General features: G+C 44.6%; 2 protein-coding genes across 3 annotated transcripts in view; one reads left to right on the top strand and one right to left on the bottom strand.

Annotated features, from left to right (window-relative positions):
* Positions 1–4,263, bottom strand: part of POMT2 (protein O-mannosyltransferase 2) — a 296,276-nt gene extending 292,013 nt beyond the window's left edge. For both annotated transcript variants that reach the window (XM_069638005.1, XM_069638004.1), the window contains exon 1: positions 3,939–4,263. In XM_069638005.1, the coding sequence (XP_069494106.1) occupies positions 3,939–4,114 (176 nt within the window). In that variant the 5' untranslated portion in view covers positions 4,115–4,263. The remainder of the gene's footprint in view (positions 1–3,938) is intronic.
* Positions 4,264–4,321: 58 nt separating this feature from the next.
* The window catches only part of GSTZ1 (glutathione S-transferase zeta 1), a 92,665-nt gene continuing 77,521 nt past the window's right edge, over positions 4,322–19,465 (top strand). Inside the window, exon 1 of the mRNA XM_069638008.1 lies at positions 4,322–4,405. Within this exon, the coding sequence (XP_069494109.1) occupies positions 4,388–4,405 (18 nt within the window). The 5' untranslated portion in view covers positions 4,322–4,387. The remainder of the gene's footprint in view (positions 4,406–19,465) is intronic.

The following is a 19,465-nucleotide window of genomic DNA, read 5'->3' as shown; positions in this document are numbered from 1 at the left end:
TATCAGTTTATAAAACATTGTGGAACTTGGAAAATCTCGAGCAAAGCCTTTAGGGTCAAGTGTGTGGAATGCCGGTGAAAGTCATGCACAGTAGAAGCCCGGTTATCCGGCACCCTACTAACCACTGACAGTAATAGTAGCACTCCTGTTAAGACAATACTGGACAGCCAAGGCTCCAGATAACAGAGAAGGCCGGGAAGCTAAATTAGCTGGACTGTTGGCTCTTTTTTCCACCTCCATGCCGACCGGATAACAAACATTTTGTTAGCCACCATGTCCGATACTCTGTCCTCACTGAGTTCCCATTCAAGACAGATAATTAGGCGTTTGCTGTATTTTTTACTTGATTTCATATGTGGGGAGAAGAGTGCTTGTACCAGAAACACTTAATAGAAGTAGTAATACAGGGCACTCAGGTAAAAGGGTGCTTTAAAATAGTAGAGGTACAGTACAGATGTAACGGTAAGGCGACCAATTGTGGCGGGAGGGGGTAGAGGGGGACATGGGACAATGCATAGAGAAGATAGAGGCTTGCGCTAAATAATTAGCATACATCCACAGCTGCCAACTAGTATCTATAGAAATAAAACACCCAAAGGAGAGTGGCGGGGGTGCAGAGCTGCAGGTTGCACAGCCCTCCCTTCTGACATATTGAATTAAATGTCGTAATGGCCATAGAAAGAAATGCACACTGAGGCATAAGCCACAGTACATCTAGAGTGTGTGTCCAATTGTACGTCTAACAGGTTGGAATGTCATGAAAAAGAATGCAATGGAATATGTAGGACAATTTCAAATATAATACATGCCACCCTGAATTGACATAACAAAATATCTTGGCTGTTCTAACATATTACCGACTGGTCACGGCACTGAATGTTGTTAAAAAAAACATCTAGAGCGCCATGGAACATATGGCATAATAAATACTGTAGAGTAGACAATGGCACCACTTAATCACACAGCTCGAACCAATTCTGTATGCAGATGTGCGATATATTTCAAGTATGATTACCGTCACGGGAAGACATTACACATCTGCAATATTTTTGAATAGCTGTAATGGCATGTAAGCAGTGCTTTAAGTGGCATAAGAAATCGAGGGGGGCTCTAATGTGTCGTGATGTAAAATTTGGGGGTAGCGACTAAAAGGGAGCTTGCGCAGTTGCAAACCCCAAGTAGCTTATAAAGCTTTAGAAGAGGTGTGGCCTGTGTAATTAAAGGAGTGAACGAACAGAGCCAATCGAGTTTACATCTGTGAAATGAAAAAGCAAAGGTTCTACTTTAAAAGATGTATTTAAACATGGTTGTGTGTAAAAATGTTGACCAAAATAAACATATTCAAATATGAAACAGAACAGAAAATCAAAAAAGAGTCAGTACAACCAAGGCATAAAATAAACAGTGTCGCATAGCAATTTGCTATGCAGTTCTGTAGGTTTGTTAATCAAATAGACACTGTTGTGTAGCAGAGTTAGCCATTTAAGTTGCCCTCTTCAATGAAGGCACAGCTCACCCTGCATTCCTCTCTCGCCCTCGGTGCTCTCTTCAGCCTATTTTCTCTGTTCACTTCAAGTGCAAATGGAGAGGAAGTGCAGCAGTAATCATCTCCTTCACTCTTAAGTGCCAAAGGCATCTGTGGGAGTGCTAGGCAAGAATTTCTTTTTGAAATTGGGAACCAGAAGTACATCGAGATGATACTTTTATTAAGCTTTCTGTATCGTGTCTGGCAAAGACCAGTATGTGTCAACTTTATATTTTTTGTAAGACAGTCCTGCAATTGCATTACTAAAATGTAAGTTGTTATTGTATTAATACTATAAAACACTGCATTATCTCATGCTTTACAGTAAAGTTTAGGTTAGTTTATCTAAATGTCTAGTGTCAACTATATTTCATTTTGTTGAGGAAGATGCATCATATTGACGAGTGAACACTTTTGGAAATGTACATGATAAAATGCTTTTGATGGCAAACCTAGGTCTGTAACCTGCAGGTTGCATACATCTTGCAACTGGTGTGCGACCCATGAGCAAAGCCATACTCCTTGACATGCTGTATTACCACCATCTTGCTTTATACCATGTACCCTGAAAGTGAGATGACCACAAACTACAATATTCCACCTAGTTTGTCAAGTTCTCGGCCTGCTACACAATCCACTCTGCTTAGTCTTTATTTCCTCTTACATGATGAATCCTCAAAGCGAACTAGATGCTTATGCAAAGTAGCGACCAATCGTTCCATCCAGTCTATACATCTACAGATTTACTGCAATACCAAATTAGCCTCCAGAGCTCACTTTGCTTTATGATTATATTATATATTACCACACGCAGGAGACAGCTGGCCAAACTGTTTTCTGAGCCTTATTATCATAACTATTTAATTACATGCGCTTTTGTACGATGGGACCAAAAAAAAAATGTCCGACCGTACAAAACGACCTGAAAAATGCTACCACCAAAGGTTCAAACACCAAAAGTTCGAACCTTTGGTGGTAGCATTGCAGGTAAGTAAAAAAATAAATAAATAATAAAAGACTACAGGGGTGTCCCCCGCAAAACCCCGCTCACCATACTGTGTGGCATAGTGAGCGGGGTGTTGTGGGGGACACCCCTGCAGCACTCTCGCAAAAATATAAAGGGGCTGCAGAGTTGTCCCCCGCAACACCCTGCTCACTATACTTTACAGTATAGTGAGCGGGGGAAACCCCTGCAGCCCCCGTAGTATGTAAGTGTGTTCGCATGAGAAAGGTGCAAACTTTTGGTTGTTCGCACCTTTCTGATGCGAACATTCCGGCCGCGGCAAAATCAGTCGCGGTCGGATCACTTCGAATCATTCATGCAGCCAACATTTTACAGACACTAATCTACGGCTCACAAAGTCTTTTTGCCCACTCGCATAGTTGGGTAGATTTTATGAAGGGTGAGTAGCATTTACAAGACATGTTGAAACTTTTATTTAACATTTACTTTGTTTGCATTAAAATGTCAAATAAATGTTTCTTTGTGTATGGCTGGCCTCCGAGTGACAGCAGTGTCCCGAACAGAGTGGGTTTATATTGACATGCATAATTTTACAGAAATCAAATTTTAAATGTGTTGTCCTCTGTTGCTATGGGTCGAGTGCATTTATCTTATGTGGAATAGGTAAACTACGTTACCCGACCTGCAGGTCTAGCTGAAGTTTAAAGAATTTGCAAGACTAAGGTCTTATTTCAGCAGTATGCAAAACGGCTGTATTATTGCTCATTTCCTGTCTTGGGTACAAATAACTTCTGGTGACATATATTAGTACAAATTTGCTAATCAAATGGTTCGGTTTGCTAATCAAACTTTTATTAATTGCCAAACTCTACTAATCATTTTTTTTTAACTAATGTATGCCTTGACAACATACAATCCCACAGTTCTTCTGAAAGAAACCCACTATTCCTGCATACTTATGGCATTCTAATGATAATACAATGTGTGGCAAAAAAAAAATCAAACAATGTATTATCTTATAATTTCCCTCTCTTGGTTGAAAACTTCCTAATTTCACACTTCTTTAACTGATGTTGTCAATTTCAGTAATGTTTAGAATCATATCGACTGTCAAAGAGCAGTATAGCCACTTATATTTTTAAAGACATTTGGTGGGCGATGTCAGTTCAGGGAGCCTTGGCTCAAGGGTAGGTCATATTTGGAGACAGCCAGGGCTGAGCCCTGGCACACTTAAAGCCCTGATTATAAGAGTATCAGAAACGTCCTAACCCAGAATGCGAGAGAATGTTATGACAATAAGGAAAGGTATCTGACCAACTACTACGAGGGGGAGAGATGCACTAAAACATCTTAAATTACATTACGAACAGTTTTGAACACAGATTGCTGAGTTGCTCTCCAATGTTGTGGAGCATATGCAAGAACCCACTCCCCCACCCCCCCACTCACCAGACGTGGGCTGGCTCGGGCAGGCGGTGGAAGCGGCTGAGCAGCGAGAGCAGAATGACCAGGGCCAACGGGGTCAGCCCGTGGTGGAGATACGACTCCCCCGTCGTGCACCGAGGCCCCTCGCGGCGGCCCATCGGACAGGTTCCCGTCTGGGCCGAGCAGCCCGCCGTTTCCATGGAGACCACCTTGCACGGGTCGAAATGGGCACCAGAGGCCTAGCCTCCGCCAGGCTGCTTCTGAAACACTCAAACCGTTCCAAGATGGCCGCCGCGTCTCAAAGAAGCCTAATAGAGAGCAGTCACCTGAAATGTGAGCAAAGTGTACGCGTTTCCAGTTTAGTCCGTCCTCTAAGACCATAGCCCTGCCCCGTGAGTCTTTCTTTTGTTTCCACAGTGGGTTGGGATTATTTCCCGTACATATCCCAATATTCTTCTTTATACCGCAGGGTCATGTCTGTGTTGCTGAAGGTATGCGGGGAGGCGTGGGATCTTGCTGCCCTGCTAGAGGCTGCATTGTGCACCATGTGTCACGTTCGTGTGCACGGGCGAGCTGTAGAAGCAGCTTTCCTTTGTTCCCTGCATATACGCCAGTAGATACTTGCTAAGGGGCTCGAGCGTCATTAATGGAGCGACCCGCTTCCCAGCGCCATGCCACGCCCCCTAAAACTTTGAATATTTAAAAATTCTTTGATTCTTTACATTCTGGCACAATCCAAGTTAGAAGCACTTAACCTTTTCCCTGCCTAATTTCATATGGCATTCCTCACATGTATCTCCAAAAATATTTTTCTAGTCCAACTGAATTTATTAGGAATTTCCCACCAGGGCACCAATTTATTTATTTATTTATTCGTATTTGTTAAGCGCGCAGCAGCCCGAGGGCAGTTGTTGGAGGGCGGTCAATGGGCACACAGGCGGTCCGCATCAGTGCTGGGGGCACCCAGCACAATGTTCAGTTGCCATTGTTGCGGCCTGCCTCATGGGCCCACAGGTCAGCCAGATCATTGTTGGGGTCACCCAGCATACACTTACAGTTGCCGTGGTCACACGGCGGACATTAATTGGCCGGGGGCTCTCGGGCTCGCAGCTGGGCTGTGATCACATAGCTGGACCGTGGCATGGGGGCACCTAGGTTACACATACTGATCTGGGGGCACCCAGACCAGTGGGGCTGCCGTACCGTGGTCCCTCAGCGTCAACCAGCAGGCCAGGGTAGCAGGGCCGTGATCACAGAGCATCAGCCTGCAGGCCCAATAATGTGACGTGAGACGGAAGTGCCATTCATTGAGTCTGCCGCCGCTCTAGCGCACGTGCCACCTGAGGCTCCTTTTATTGACAGTCAGTCATGACACACATTCTTAAAGGGCGCAACACCACACCAGTGGCGCAAGCCATCTGATGATCCAAATTTCTACTTCGAAAGTTTTACAGCTGTATGTGTGTGCAAGACCATGGCCAGGACATTTGAAAGGTCATCTTTGCTACCCTACTATTTAACCTTTTTTTTCTCCCCCCACATGACAATACAATGCATGATTTTTTAAATCAAGTGCCTCAGAGCAAAAACTAAATGTGGAGGTAAATTGAGTGGTTGTGCAAAGAGAAAGTGACCAGAAATGTTGTGCTTGCTTACCGGTAATCTCCATTACACCTAGTTCTGCTGTGATGGATTGCCATCTGTGAGGGTGTGAAAGCCCTAGCTTTTTTTTATTTTTATTAGTATAAAGCAGGTAATTATGTTTTTTAAATGGAGTCTGCTAATCAGACCACCCCCCTTCATAAGCGCTCCATGCCAAAATGATAGTGTGCACATGTGTCTTAGCTGGGACAGCCTATAGGCAATTTCAGCACCAGCCCTTCCGTAGCACAGGACTTGTTAAAAGGTTGGATTCATGTTTATGAGTTGCTGGAATCCAACGTTCATGCAGGAAGAGGTGGTTTTTAAATCTTTTGCGCCTCTGTTTCAAAATGTAATGTTTTATTTAATTTCATTTTAGCTTTATTTTCACCACCGCCATCAAAGCATACAAATATACAATTCAATATTTATGAGAGTACAATAGTGGGGCAAGTCCAATAAAATGCTAAGTATCACGAGGAAAGAGCATCCAATCCAACTCTGTATAATACAAATATCATGTGTCCTTTTTAAGATATTTGGTTCTTCTGTGCCAAGCATATAAAATATATGACGCAATGACAAGTCTACAATCTGCTGTGGACATTGCCTAGCAAGAGGAAAGAGCACAAGATAAGTATATAATTCCATTGTTCCTCTGGCAACGTCTTAAATAGGACCTAAGAATGTCATTGAAAACTGGACACAAAAACAAGGCATTTTGAAGAGTTTCAACCGTTGCCATACATGCCGAACAAATATCTGTGCATTCATGGCTCTACTTTTTCTTAAGACTTGCGACTGGTAGTACACCTATCCACAGTATCATTAGAAGAACAAGTCTAGTATAGAAATCCGCTACAAGGTCAAGCCCAAAATGTAATGAGTATTTAACAGATAAATAACTCAAAAAGATTGGGCAAATACAGCGATTTCTCCCAGTACTGGCGTGCACATTTTTCTTTTACTAGAGAAATAGTTTTCTTATTAACGATATGAGGTTTGCCCATAGTGCTGATGCACCAATTTCATTCAGGATATTGTTTACATGTCTGAATCATGGGACTTTCTCACATCAATCGTAGATTCTTTGTAAACCGCTAACACCACTAAAGCAACCAATACAGAACCTGTCTCAATGTGACCAAATAATCTTTGGGCGTACATCCTCTTTCACAGTAGACAGGCATTTTAGGGGCATACAAAGGGAGTCCCAGTAATTGTTTTAGAAATGTATTTTCACTCCTAACCAAGAAATTATGTAAGGAACTCATGGTGGCAACAGTAAAGATAGACGCAATTGATCACACTTCAAGGGTGTTTATTAAACTGTATATGCGGGTTGGAAAAACGCCTAATCTAAACCTAAATCTAAGATGGGAGCAAGCTACAACTATCAAATATACATGACAGTCCTAGTGGCGTCTTGTCAAATAAAAAGGCCTATACTAAGAAAAACCTATTGCTAATCCTTACGCTAAATACAAAGAGTGTGGGATAGGATTCACAGGAAAGAAAGTGTTCACAAATAATAAGTCAGGATGCGGTTAGCCGGGGTTCTCCCTTCCCCACGTTTTGAGCACTGGACAAGGCAGGACTCCGGATCACAGCACACGCTTGAGCTTTCCCAGCACAAGCTAACAGTTCCGCTCTAAGCTATCAGGGCCTTCGGTGGTTAAGTCTCTTTTCTACAAAAAAGTCTCTTGCCTCCGAGGACCTGATGTATCCAATATAATAAACAAAAGTTCCTTTCTGCTTGTACCTTGGGTGATATCTTTTCACCCCTGTATCCCCATCTTCCGGTTTCAGATCTTCAAACAGTTCCTTTTTACAAAAACACAAACACAAGTTCTGGTTCTGTTTGCACTTGGATGATGCTTTCTCACCCCTGGGTCCCCCTCTTCCAGGCTCAGACCCCTTTCGAATATCAGCCACCCTCTGCCGGGTTCACTCTGGCTCATATTCACAAGATTCCTCTGTTGCATTCATATGTCCGGGGGTGATGATTTTTCACCCCTGGATCCTCCTCTTCCAGGCTCAGATCCTTCTCAACTGTTTGCCTCCCTCCATCGGTTTCACTACAGCTTTTAACGCAATCTCATCTGTGGCATTTACAAATCTTAATGTCGTTTTAAACAGTTCACTGTGGACATCCTTCTTCTGGGTTCACTCTGTCAACACACCATTTATCAGGATTTTTGGCTTCGCCCCCTCTTTATCGGCATACCTCAGTCGGGTTCACTCTTGCCAACTTTGTCAATCACACAATTCATTGAACAATTCTTTACGATGCAGGATTTCCTTCCCTTAGCTTCAGGATCATCTGCCAGTCAAAGACTTTCGACTGTACAGAGGATTTCACTAGACTACTGTATGAACACTTTGACCCCTTTCTCACCTTTCCCAAGGCCTCCTGGTAACAGTAGTTTCAACAATTGGGTAATCGGCCAGAGGTTCCTGAGTTAGCACCCACGTGGTGCATGACTCCTCTGTAGCTGGTTTCCCCCTCTCATTTTAACTGTTCTTTGTACTTTGTTCAATTACCTGTTTGCTACTTTTGTTCAACACAATTCAGTTTCTTATCGGCTCTCCCCTCAACTCATCGGCTGTGACAAACTGCTTGGCTTGTCTCTGTAGTCAAGTATCAAATCTGACACTGTGATCTACAGGGTCTGCGAGAGGATCAGTAATATCTTCAAACTCACTGGCCTTACTGTGTTCCCCAGACTTCCCTTCCTCCTCCTCTTCACCTGAAGACGTGGAATAGTCCGACTTATTTCTGCGGGAAAGTCTGACGTATGGCTTCTTCTTTTTTAGAAGGAAGGGTCTGCCTCGGAAAGAAGCCACCGTGGTCTCTGTGAAAGAGAGACCTACCGAGGCTCCCCTCCGCGACAGCCAGAAAAGGGGAAAAACCGTAGAACGGAAAAAAAACCTGGGTCCAGAGCAGTGGCAGGTGATGGAAGTCCGCTGTATCCGAAGCGACGACTGGAGTCTCCTCAGCCGGGGAGATGGGAACAGCGACCAAGCCTGGATCCAAACCGGAGGTACACTGCCGGAGCACAAGTAAACTTCCTCAGCCGAGGATACGAAAACAGAAAGGTCAAAGCATCCGACAGACAGGTAGGTGAAACTGAATGAAGGAGAAACCAATGTACAGATCGAAGGATTTGCGAGAATAGGGAAGTCCGAGCGGACCAGAGAGCAGAAGGGGGAGAGGCAAGCAAACCAGTGTGAAAACGGGAGGCAGGAAAGCAGTAGCGAATCCGGGGAATCCAAAAATGAGGAGAGAAGCGGAAACCCGGGGACGCTGAGCAGAAGGCAACAAGGGGGAAACTAGAAGGAATAACTAGCGCACACAACAGAACAGAGAAAAACTCAGTTGCAACGCGCAGAATGCTGACTGCTGAATGTTGATAAACGATCGGCGGCCACCATCTTGAAAACAACTAGACCGAGGCCGGCAGAAGGGAGAAAACGTGATGGCACAATCTAATGGCGTCCACGTTTCCACCTTCTCCACAGGCTCCAGCCGCTTGCGGCCGTGACAGGATGCCCCCTCCGGAGCCTTCTCCCTCCCGGCCTTCCAGGACGAAGTTGATGGAACCTGCGTAACAATCGGGGAGAATGGATGTGAAAATGAGGTTCCCAGGTATCCTCTGAGGAAGGATAACCCTTCCAATGTACAAGGTACTCAAGACATCCCCGATTATACCTGGAGTCTCGTATCTGAGACACTTCATATTCCTCAGAGGCAGGATCAGGCAAAGTCCATATCTTGGGGGGTGCTTGCTTCCGGGTATCGGACAAAAAGGGGCGCAGTAGGGATGAATGAAATACCGGATGAATCCGCTTAAGTTCCCTTGGTAACTTAAGACGGTAAGCCACCGGATTAATCTTTGATGAGATCTCAAATGGTCCAATATATCGAGGTGACAGTTTTGAAGGGCGAACCCAACGAGGCAGGAACATAGTAGATAACATGACTTTAGACCCTATATCCCAGGCTGGTACTTGTTTCCTGTGTTTATCCGACTGCTCCTTGTAGCGTTGGCTAGCCTTTTGCAAACATTGACGGGCCGAGTTGTGGGCTTCCTTGATCTGACCAAGAGTGGTCTCCAACGAAGGAATGTTAGATTGGTCCCAAAAGTCTGGGATGATGGATTGTGGATTGAACCCGTTGGTACAGAAGAACGGACTGACCCCAGTGGCAGAATGAACTGCGTTATTTTATGCAAACTCTGTGGTTGGGAGTAGGTCCACCCGGTTGTCCTGTTGCTGATTGGAGAAACACCTCAGGTACTGTTCTAAAGTTGCATTCAGTCTTTCGGTCTGCCCGTTAGTCTGGGGATGGAATCCCGACGAGAGAGCTCTTTCGATGCCCAATATCTCACACAGGGCAGTCCAGAATCTGGATGTATATTGGCTTCCCCTATTGGAGACTATCTTTTGAGGAAAACCATGCAACCTAAAAATGTCCTTGAGGAAGACTTCGGCCATAACTGAAGCTGACAGAATCTTAGCCAATGGAGAGAAATGGGCGAGTTTAGAGAAGGTGTCCACCGTAACCATTATGCATGTACAGCCTCGGGAGGCAGGCAACTCAACAATAAAGTCCGTAGAGATGCATTTCCAGGGGCCCTGAGGGACCGGTTCCTGTTGTAGTAAACCCAAGGGTTTCAAGGTGGAATTCTTACTCTGAAGACATACCATGCAAGATTGAACAAAGGCCTGGGTATCAGCCTTCATGTTGAGCCAAAAGAATGATCTCTGTAGAAGATCTAGAGTACCTCGCACCCCGCGATGACCGGCGGTCTTGGTGTCAAGATTTCAGAGATTATAGGCATGGGGTAGCGATCTTTAATAGTCACCCTGTTTAATAGTCACCCTGTTTAATCCCCTGTAATCGATACAGGGTCGCAGTTCCTTTGTGTCTCGTTTGGGTATAAAGAACAGAGACTCCCCTGCAGGGGATTTGGAGGGTCTAATAAAACCGTTGGCTAGGTTGTCATCCAGGTAGTCTCTGAGCACAGCCTTCTCGGACACAGATAGTGGATACATCCTTCCAAAGGGAAATAATGCCTGTGGAATTAGGTCTATGCCACAATCCTCGGGTCTGTTTGGAGGGACTCTGATGGGAATTTGTTCCTTGAAGACTTCCGAGAACTCAGAAAGGGGCTCAGGTATGCAATGTATCGAGCTCTTCTCTATAGCAGACATGGTCTTTACGATTTCAAACATGGGCTCCGGAAGGCATTTTCTTTGACAGTATTCAGAGTGAAAACTTAGTAGATTCCTAGACCAATCCACAGAAGGATTGTGTTTCCTGAGCCAGCCGATCCCCAGAATAACAGGGAAATGGGCTGCGCGGATGATATCAAACTTGATGGTCTCGATATGCTTGTGAATGCACACCTTTATCTCCTCAGTGGTGTGAGTGATAAGTCCAGAACATAAAGGAGTTGCATCCACTCCTTCAACCTTTTGGTCCTCTTTCTTCTCTATCCTGATCAAGCCAACCTTATCTGCCGATAAGGTGTCTATGGGAAGTTTCCCGCGGCTCCACAATCCAAAAGAGCCTGCGTTTCTACTTCCCTTTTGCGAAAACAGAGTTTGATGGCGATGACCATCAGACGCGAATCCTCCGAGGTCTGAGAGGATGAGACAGAAAGAGAGGTATAGGAACAAGGCAAAGCCCCTCGATAGTCTGTCCCTCTGACTATCGAGGGCGGTCGTTTCCCAACCTCCTGGGAGGCACATCAGGACAATCTCTTAGCAGATGATTCGCGGCACCACAATACAAACACAAGTTCCCATCACGTCTCCTCTTCTTTTCTTCTGCTGTTAATGGTGCTCTGGTGGTTCCAATCTGCATGGGTTCATCCCGGACAAGTCTGGTAGTAGGTGAGGAGGATGCTGGGAGGGTATCCAAGAAAGGAGTAGGGCCTCGATTCTTCTTCTTCTCATTCTTCCGTTCAGTAAGGCGGAAATCTATTCGTAACACCGGTTTGAAGATCAGAAAAAGTCGCTGGACTAGGGATCCGGGCGAGTTCGTCTTTCAGCTCTTCCCGCAATCCTCTTCGGAAGATGGTATACTGCGCCTGCTCTTGCCAGCCGGCTTCAGCAGCGAGTTTCTTGAAGGTCGAGATGTATAATAGTAAATCAGAACTCCCTTGGCTCACATCCAGGAGGTCTTCGCTGGCTACGTGAGTGCATTCTGTTCGCAAAAAGGTGTTCTTCAAGAGATCCTTGAAGGCTGCATAATCCTGTAGAACAGGATCGGAAAGGGATACCAAAGGAGTGGCCCATGCCAAGGTGTTTCCAGTCATATGTGTGATCATGAATCCCACCTTTGCATGGTCAGAAGAAAAGGTGTTCTTGCGAAAAGTGAAGTGAATGTTACAGGCTTCCAAAAATTCTTTCACCCTCCTTTCTGAGCCGTCAAATTTCCCGGATACCAGGGGAAGCAGGGGCAAATCCGAGGTCTGTTGGTCCCTGGCCGCTACCCTTTGCTGGAGGGCTGCGTTATCTGCCTTGAGGGCTTGTACTTCTACATTGAGGGTTTGAACAGCTGCTACTAACTCCTGCAGCTGCTGTTGCGTAGCCATGGTTTCTTCTTGGCGTTGCAAGTATCAAATCTGACGCTGTGATCTACAGGGTCTGCGAGAGGATCAGTAACATCTTCAAAATCACTGGCCTTACTGTGTTTCCCAGACTTCCCTTCCTCCTCCTCCTCACCTGAAGATGTGGAATAGTCCGACTTCTTTCTGCAGGAAAGTCTGACGTATGGCTTCTTCTTTTTTAGAAGGAAGGGTCGGCCTCGGAAAGAAGCCACCGTGGTCTCTGTGAAAGAGAGACCTACCGAGGCTCCCTTCCGCGACAGCCAGAAAAGGGGAAAAACCGTAGAACGGAAAAAAACCCTGTGTCCAGAGCAGTGGCAGGTGATGGAAGTCCGCTGTATCCGAAGCGACGACTGGAGTCTCCTCAGCCGGGGAGATGGGAACAGCGACCAAGCCTGGATCCAAACCAGAGGTACACTGCCGGAGCACAAGTAAACTTCCTCAGCCGAGGATACGAAAACAGAAAGGTCAAAGCATCCGACAGACATGTAGGTGAAACTGAATGAAGGAGAAGCCAATGTACAGATCGAAGGATTTGCGAGAATAGGGAAGTCCGAGCGGACCAGAGAGCAGAAGGGGGAGAGGCAAGCGAACCAGTGTGAAAACGGGAGGCAAGGAAGCAGTAGCGAATCCGGGGAATCCCAAAATGAGGAGAGAAGGGGAAACCCGGGGACACTGAGCAGAAGGCAACAAGGGGGCAACTAGAAGGAAAAACTAGCGCACGCAACAGAACAGAGAAAAACTCAGTTGCAACGCGCGGAACGCTGACTGCCGAATGTTGATAAACGATCAGCGGCCGCCATCTTGAAAACAACTAGACCGAGGCCGGCAGAAGGGAGAAAACGTGACGGCACAATCTAATGGCGTCCACGTTTCCACCTTCTCCACAGGCTCCAGCCGCTTGCGGCCGTGACAGGATGCCCCCTCCGGAGACTTCTCCCTCCCGGCCTTCCAGGACGAAGTTGCTGGAACCTGCTTAACAATCGGGGAGAATGGATGTGAAAATGAGGTTCCCAGGTATCCTCTGAGGAAGGATAACCCTTCCAATGTACAAGGTACTCAAGACATCCCCGATTATACCTGGAGTCTCGTATCTGAGACACTTCATATTCCACAGAGGCAGGATCAGGCAAAGTCCATATCCTGGGGGGTGGCAGAAGGGAGAAAACGTGACGACACAATCTAATGGCGTCCACGTTTCCACCTTCTCCACAGGCTCCAGCCGTCTGCGGCCGTGACATCAAGTCCGGTACCACAGTGGCAAGCGTCCCTCACCGGCTTAGTCATCAGCGGAGGAGGGCCCTGTGTACCGTTGACCTCTGCTGCAACACACGCTGGCTACTATTTGTGGTCTTACGATGTGGTCTTACGATTTCTTCCATGGAGGTTTCACAGGCCTTGGTCAGAAAGGGCAAGGGCACTTCTCTCCTTGCAACCCTCTTGGTTCGCGCCGTCTTTCTCCTCTTCTTGAACTGCAGTGCAGTTAGCTCTCTTGTAATGCGGTTTGCCTTGCTCGCATTGCGCTCTCGTGCTCCGCCTTTTATCCCTGTGGGAAAGGGACAGGGCCGTCAGGTGTGTTATTCTGGTCGATTGCCTGACCGTTGTGTTGGGACATGTCAGGTGAACGGCTCTGGTGTTTTTCCGTCGTATCTAGTGCTGAGCGAAAGTGTTTGTGTCGGGAAAGGGGGGTGTCATGAGACCTTATATTCTTCATCCTAGGGGGGTTCGTAAGTTCCAGAGGGTGAGGTTGGTAGGGTTTGTGAAACAAATGGGAATGACCAGGATTATTATCCTGAAATGAACAAGGGGGGGTTGTGGGACCGGTAGTGTTTTGTTTGATCAAATTGGGAGTTCAAGAAATAATAATCAGAGGGACAGGGAAATAAATCATTGGGATTATTCGGGGAGGACACTGGAAAACAGGGATTCTGGGAGGGATAGTTTTTGGGTGTAACAGAGTTTGTGATCCTAGGGGACTTGTTAGTTACGGAGCGGTCATTGGATCTGGGTCCGAGAGATTCAATGGAAGGAAGTGAGGCAGATGTAATACATTCTACAAAAGCCTTCAGGATCTCTTGCTCTTCTTTGTCTTCCCTGGTACAATACTATGTCTCACTTGGGGTACCTCCACGAGCACCACCCCGGGTTCCCCAACCCAGGTGATCCTTCCCTGCTCGTCTACTACTAGGGTTTGGATAAGAGAGGGTCAGTCCTTCTTTGACCACCTGAATAAGAGATTCCCGGGATTTATTTTTGGATAGTAGGGATTCCCGGGATTTATTTGGGGGAATACCCTCAGGTTTCTCACAATTACAGCCTGAGTAGCCCCAGATTTCAGGTCCATAGATGACTGCCAACTTTTGTCTAGCCTTATAGACATCAAATGCTGGCTTAATCAGCCTTCCTACTTCGTTGTTCATATATCAAGACTGCTTCATTATTGGTAGATAATATTAGGTCTGATATATTTTTATTTCTTTTAATTTTTTTATTTGGTCATTCCATGTCTCCTTCCTATTTAGCCTAATGCTCAAGTAATTGTAAAATATTACTTCTTCAAAAGGCAATATTTAGGTTTATGCTTTTTACCTTTCTTTTATTCCCACAGCATATCATGGAATTAGTTTTAGAATAACGTATTTCAAAACCTTTGGTTTTGCACAAAACAGCAAATAACTGTGCTTAATTTTTTTAGTCCTGATCCCAATTTTGACACAAGTCATCATCAGCGAAGAGCAGAATGCCTGTGGTGGTTCCATTGGAAAAAGGGGGCTTCAGCTGCAAAATTAGAAATCTCTACCCCAATATCACTGATGAAACGGTTGAACAAGGGGGTCATAACACACCCCTATTTTTCTCATTTTTCAGTTAAAAGACCTGTTTCTCCCCAACCCGTAGCAAATATTTGCTGTGTTTTCCTTGTATACGTGTTTAATGGCCATCAGGAAATTGGATGGTAGATTTTGCCTTCTGAGGCTTGACCACAAGGCTTGTCTTGGAACTGAACCAGCTGCAGTTTTTAGATCCATGAAACATAAATATAAATTTACCTTTTCTAGAATGACACATTTTATAATTAACAAGAACAACCGAAACGTTTGGTTGATTGTACGAACTACTTTTTTATTTTTTTTATTTACTTGTATATAATAATAATAATATCTTTAATGTGATATAGTTTAAAAATTCAAACTTTACACATATACATCTTAATTACTTTCAGTACAAAATTCAAAACACCATAAACATAAAATTAAAATTAAATGAAAATTCTTCGTGAAATAGCACACCATAGTTACACATGGGCATAGTTTTGATTATTTCTTATCATGTCGACAGTTAAAATACATATACTGGTCTGTATTATCCCATAGTTCTATCCAGTACGATGGCTAGCTCTCCTCATATGGATATACCCAGCTCATCTTCCACTCTTAACCAAATGGAATAGAGTGCAGTTAACAGACGCATACTGTTAGTGTTTACACAATGATTCCAGAACAACATGTCTCCAGTAGTCTCCCAATTATACACAAACATACTTAAGTGTAATTTTATGTCAACCATCATACCCTGGCATTCGGTTAGTACATGTTTAGCTGTCTCTAGAGCTTCCTGATTCTTACACAGGCGACAATAGCGTTGTTCTCTGGGTATCTTTTCCATAATACCAGTGGTCATCTTAATGGGAAGATATTCCATTCTTAATAGAAGTATGAACCTCCTTAATCTTGGGGACGGGCATAGCATCAGGTATTTCTGTGGTTTCTTGAAAGTATATAATCTAGTTTCCATGAACCTATACCTTTTTAATTTGCGCAGATGTTCGTAATTCTCTAGCCAATCCCATAACTCAACTCGTCTCCCCATACAGGATTGCATAGCCTCCGTATAAGTCCCTACACGATGATTCCAACAAATTTCTTTAAGCAATTGTTCCATTTGTTTTTTGAATTCACTGAGGGTGTTTTCATTATTATTATTCAGGGCAAATGTCGTTAGCAGAGCATTACCCGCGCCATTCACCATTTTTAAGTAGAATCCGGCTCTTTTCTTTATTATCTGTGCTTTTAATGATATCAGACCCAACTCGAGTCTAAGGAGAGCCATAGGGATGCATACCGGGAGTCCTAGTATCTTCCTCCAGTATTTTCCCTCAATAATTTGTAGCCAATTTAGATCCATATTAATTAGTGATTCCAATCCATACACCATCATGGGCGCTAGAACCTGTATATAGAGGTGTCTAGATCCCCATAATGTGTAACCACCCTGTTTAATTGTAAAGCTTTTAAATAGGGCAGTCATTTGGGAAGCTCTTATTTTCCGATTGCGTTTACAATTCGTGTAGTCACCTCTGGGTTCAAATTCAATCCCGAGGTATTTATATTCAGGGACATAAGAAATTACAACTCTATCAATGCATAAAGAGACACGAGCGGACCTTTTACATGTGTATCTCATCACATGTGTTTTTTCAACATTAATTGTAAGCCCATTTTGTTCAGAATATCCCCAGAGAGCTATGGCTGAACGACGTATACCACTGATTGTGTGGTCGAAGATCACTAAGTCATCTGCATATGCGAGTACCAAACATGGAGTTTTACCAATATTGGGAGGACAGTTTTTTGCCAAGGCTAAAGATGTCGGTATGTCATGCACATACAGATTGTATACTAGGGGAGCGGTCACACAACCTTGTTTAACTCCTCTATTTTGTATGACTTCCTCCGTCATATGACCTGCTCGATCTAAATTCAATTTAACCTTGGTATTCTGGTGTAGTAATCTTAGGTAGTATAGTAGATCAGCCGGACAGCCAAGCTTTTGTAACTTCAGCCATAGTTTTTCTCGGGGGATAGAATCGAAGGCCGCTTTAAAATCTATGTAAAGTGCATAGAGGGGTGGTTGTCCGCTTTGCAAGGCTCTAGTTCGTAAATAGTCCATAACAAAAATGTTATGGCTAGTTGAGTAGTCTTGCCTAAAGCCACATTGAAATTTACTTAAGATTTTAGCCCGGTCAACCCATATCTGTAGTTTTTTCAGCAGGAGTGACGCAAATATTTTGCTTGTGCTGTCTAACATGGAAAGTAATCTATAGTTATTAGGGTCTATTCGATTACCTTTTTTAAATATTGGTATTAGTATGGCTGATTGCCATGAGCTCGGGAGTACCCCTGCCCTCAAAATCTTGGAGAACAGTACATTCATTAGGGTGGCCCAAAAAATTGGACTACTTTTTATTACAATATTAGGGAGCCCATCGGGACCAGGTGCCCTAGATGACTTCAACAGTTTAATCATAGAGAGGATGGAGTCATGGGAAATGTCAATATCAGGGTCCGTTGGTATATTACCCAAGGGGATTATCTCCTCGACTCTGATCGCTATGTTGCGTTTTTCCAGAAACGCAGTCCATTCCACACTGGAAATAGGATTAACTAATTGCCGTGTCCTATTCCCTCTTGCTTCATTAAGGAGAGCCCATATACTGCTAGTTTTACGGGATATAATCAATAAGATTTTTACAAGAGCAATTCCAATCAACAAAATTCACGACGACATCACAAGCTAACTCCTTTTTGAAATGTTGCTTGCAAGTTAAAGTACTAATTGAGGGCACCTAGTTCTCTAGGCGATATAAGAAGGTTTATTTTTCCAGCTGTGTCCAAGAGGGTGATTGGAAGATAGTGTCCAGAATTCTCTCTTCCACCCTTTTGATAACTAGGAATTATTCCCATAGACAGCCAAGAAGATGGGACTCTGTTGAGGTCTATTATGGCATTGAACAATTTGTCCGGATACGGGCCCAGATTACCTCATCATTCTTGGGATGCCGTCTGGGCCAAATGTTTTTCCTGATTTTTCTTCTAAAGAGATCACTAGGCATGATTTTGCAATTGATCTTTCCAAACCGGGTTCTATGCCTCTGTCTTCATGATATAGCTTTGAAAAATAGTCATTCCACGCAGACTTGTGAGTGCACGACTCGTGCAGCAACACGTTTAAATCATCTATTCACCATGTCCCAGAACACCTTAAAGTCTTTGCTTTCAAATGAGGATGATCACACTTCTCAATTTTTGTCCTTCTGAACCCTTTCAGCAATGAGTTCATTATATTCATGTCTTACTGCCACCAGCTCTGTAGTCTTCCTCGAGCTGTTCTCTTTAACTAACACTAAAAGCCTTTGTTAACAGTGTCTAAAATCATCATCCTACCATGAATCTCGATTATACATCTGATGCTTAATTCAAGATGGAGGTTTCGAAGTACAGAGAAAGGTGTGATGCTTGGTATCTTAGTTACAGAGTAGATCACTAATAATTGCATGCCTTTGCTATGCCCTATGGTGGCAACTAAGAGCCAGGCACAAGTCGAGGGAACACGCAGGTGGATGGCGTCCACCCACTTTTTTCAGGGGATTTAGAAGAGAGGACATTGTGGTAAAGTTGTGAAAAACACTTTACTTGTGATTCCAGAGGGGTTTACTGGCACTGCTTGTGTTTTGTTTTTGCATTTGTTTAGCGCTACGAACCCTCAGGCATGTGAGCGCTGCTTACTATTGCCCACAGTGTATGGTGCTCATGAGCACTGCTTACTATTACCCACGGTGAATGGTGCTCATTTATCGACCTCGGAAGGATGAAAGGCTGCATTTGGCATTGCCAGGATTCAAACCTGCGTCAGCAGGCTCTGCACGGATGTCAAAGGGAGCGCTCTACACGTCGTGCTATCGGACTGGCTTACTTGCCCTCTAATGTACTCTGCCGTTCCCTGGGTGCTGTGGGCTCTTGTACTGTTTTTATTTTATTTTCACAACAGCCAACGTCAGATAATCCGATTGGATAATAAAATGATCTCTGTCATCAGTCAAGTTTCGATGCCACATGCAGGTTTAAAGGAACTCGCCACTAGGGTGAATCACCTTTCCGTTGAGGGTTGGCCACATGAGTCATGCGCCATAAGGCACCCCTGAGAACACCGGATCCATGTAAAAACGTTAATGTGAAAGTGTTTATTAGGGACTGTGACAGGTTGGCTGACTCTGCCAACCTAACTCTGGAATACTGTGCATATATGCTGGGACAGCGTTCCTAACCTGACCCTGTCAAGAGGGGATGGGGACCTACCAAGGTACTTACCCAAGCAAGTACTGTCCACAAATGGCGGGTGTGGGAGTTGAGAGGGATATAGTCCCTGCACCTATGAACTGTGTGTGGCTGAAAGATCAAAGTACTACCCATATCTGTTTTGCACAACGCTGGCCAGTGTTCTTTCTCTTTTTCC

This window comes from Ambystoma mexicanum, chromosome 14, assembly GCF_040938575.1.
Source record: "Ambystoma mexicanum isolate Mex_15411 chromosome 14, UKY_AmexF1_1, whole genome shotgun sequence".
In the NCBI taxonomy this organism is placed as follows: Eukaryota; Metazoa; Chordata; class Amphibia; order Caudata; family Ambystomatidae; genus Ambystoma; species Ambystoma mexicanum.
This window is presented reverse-complemented; position numbering and strand designations above follow the sequence as displayed.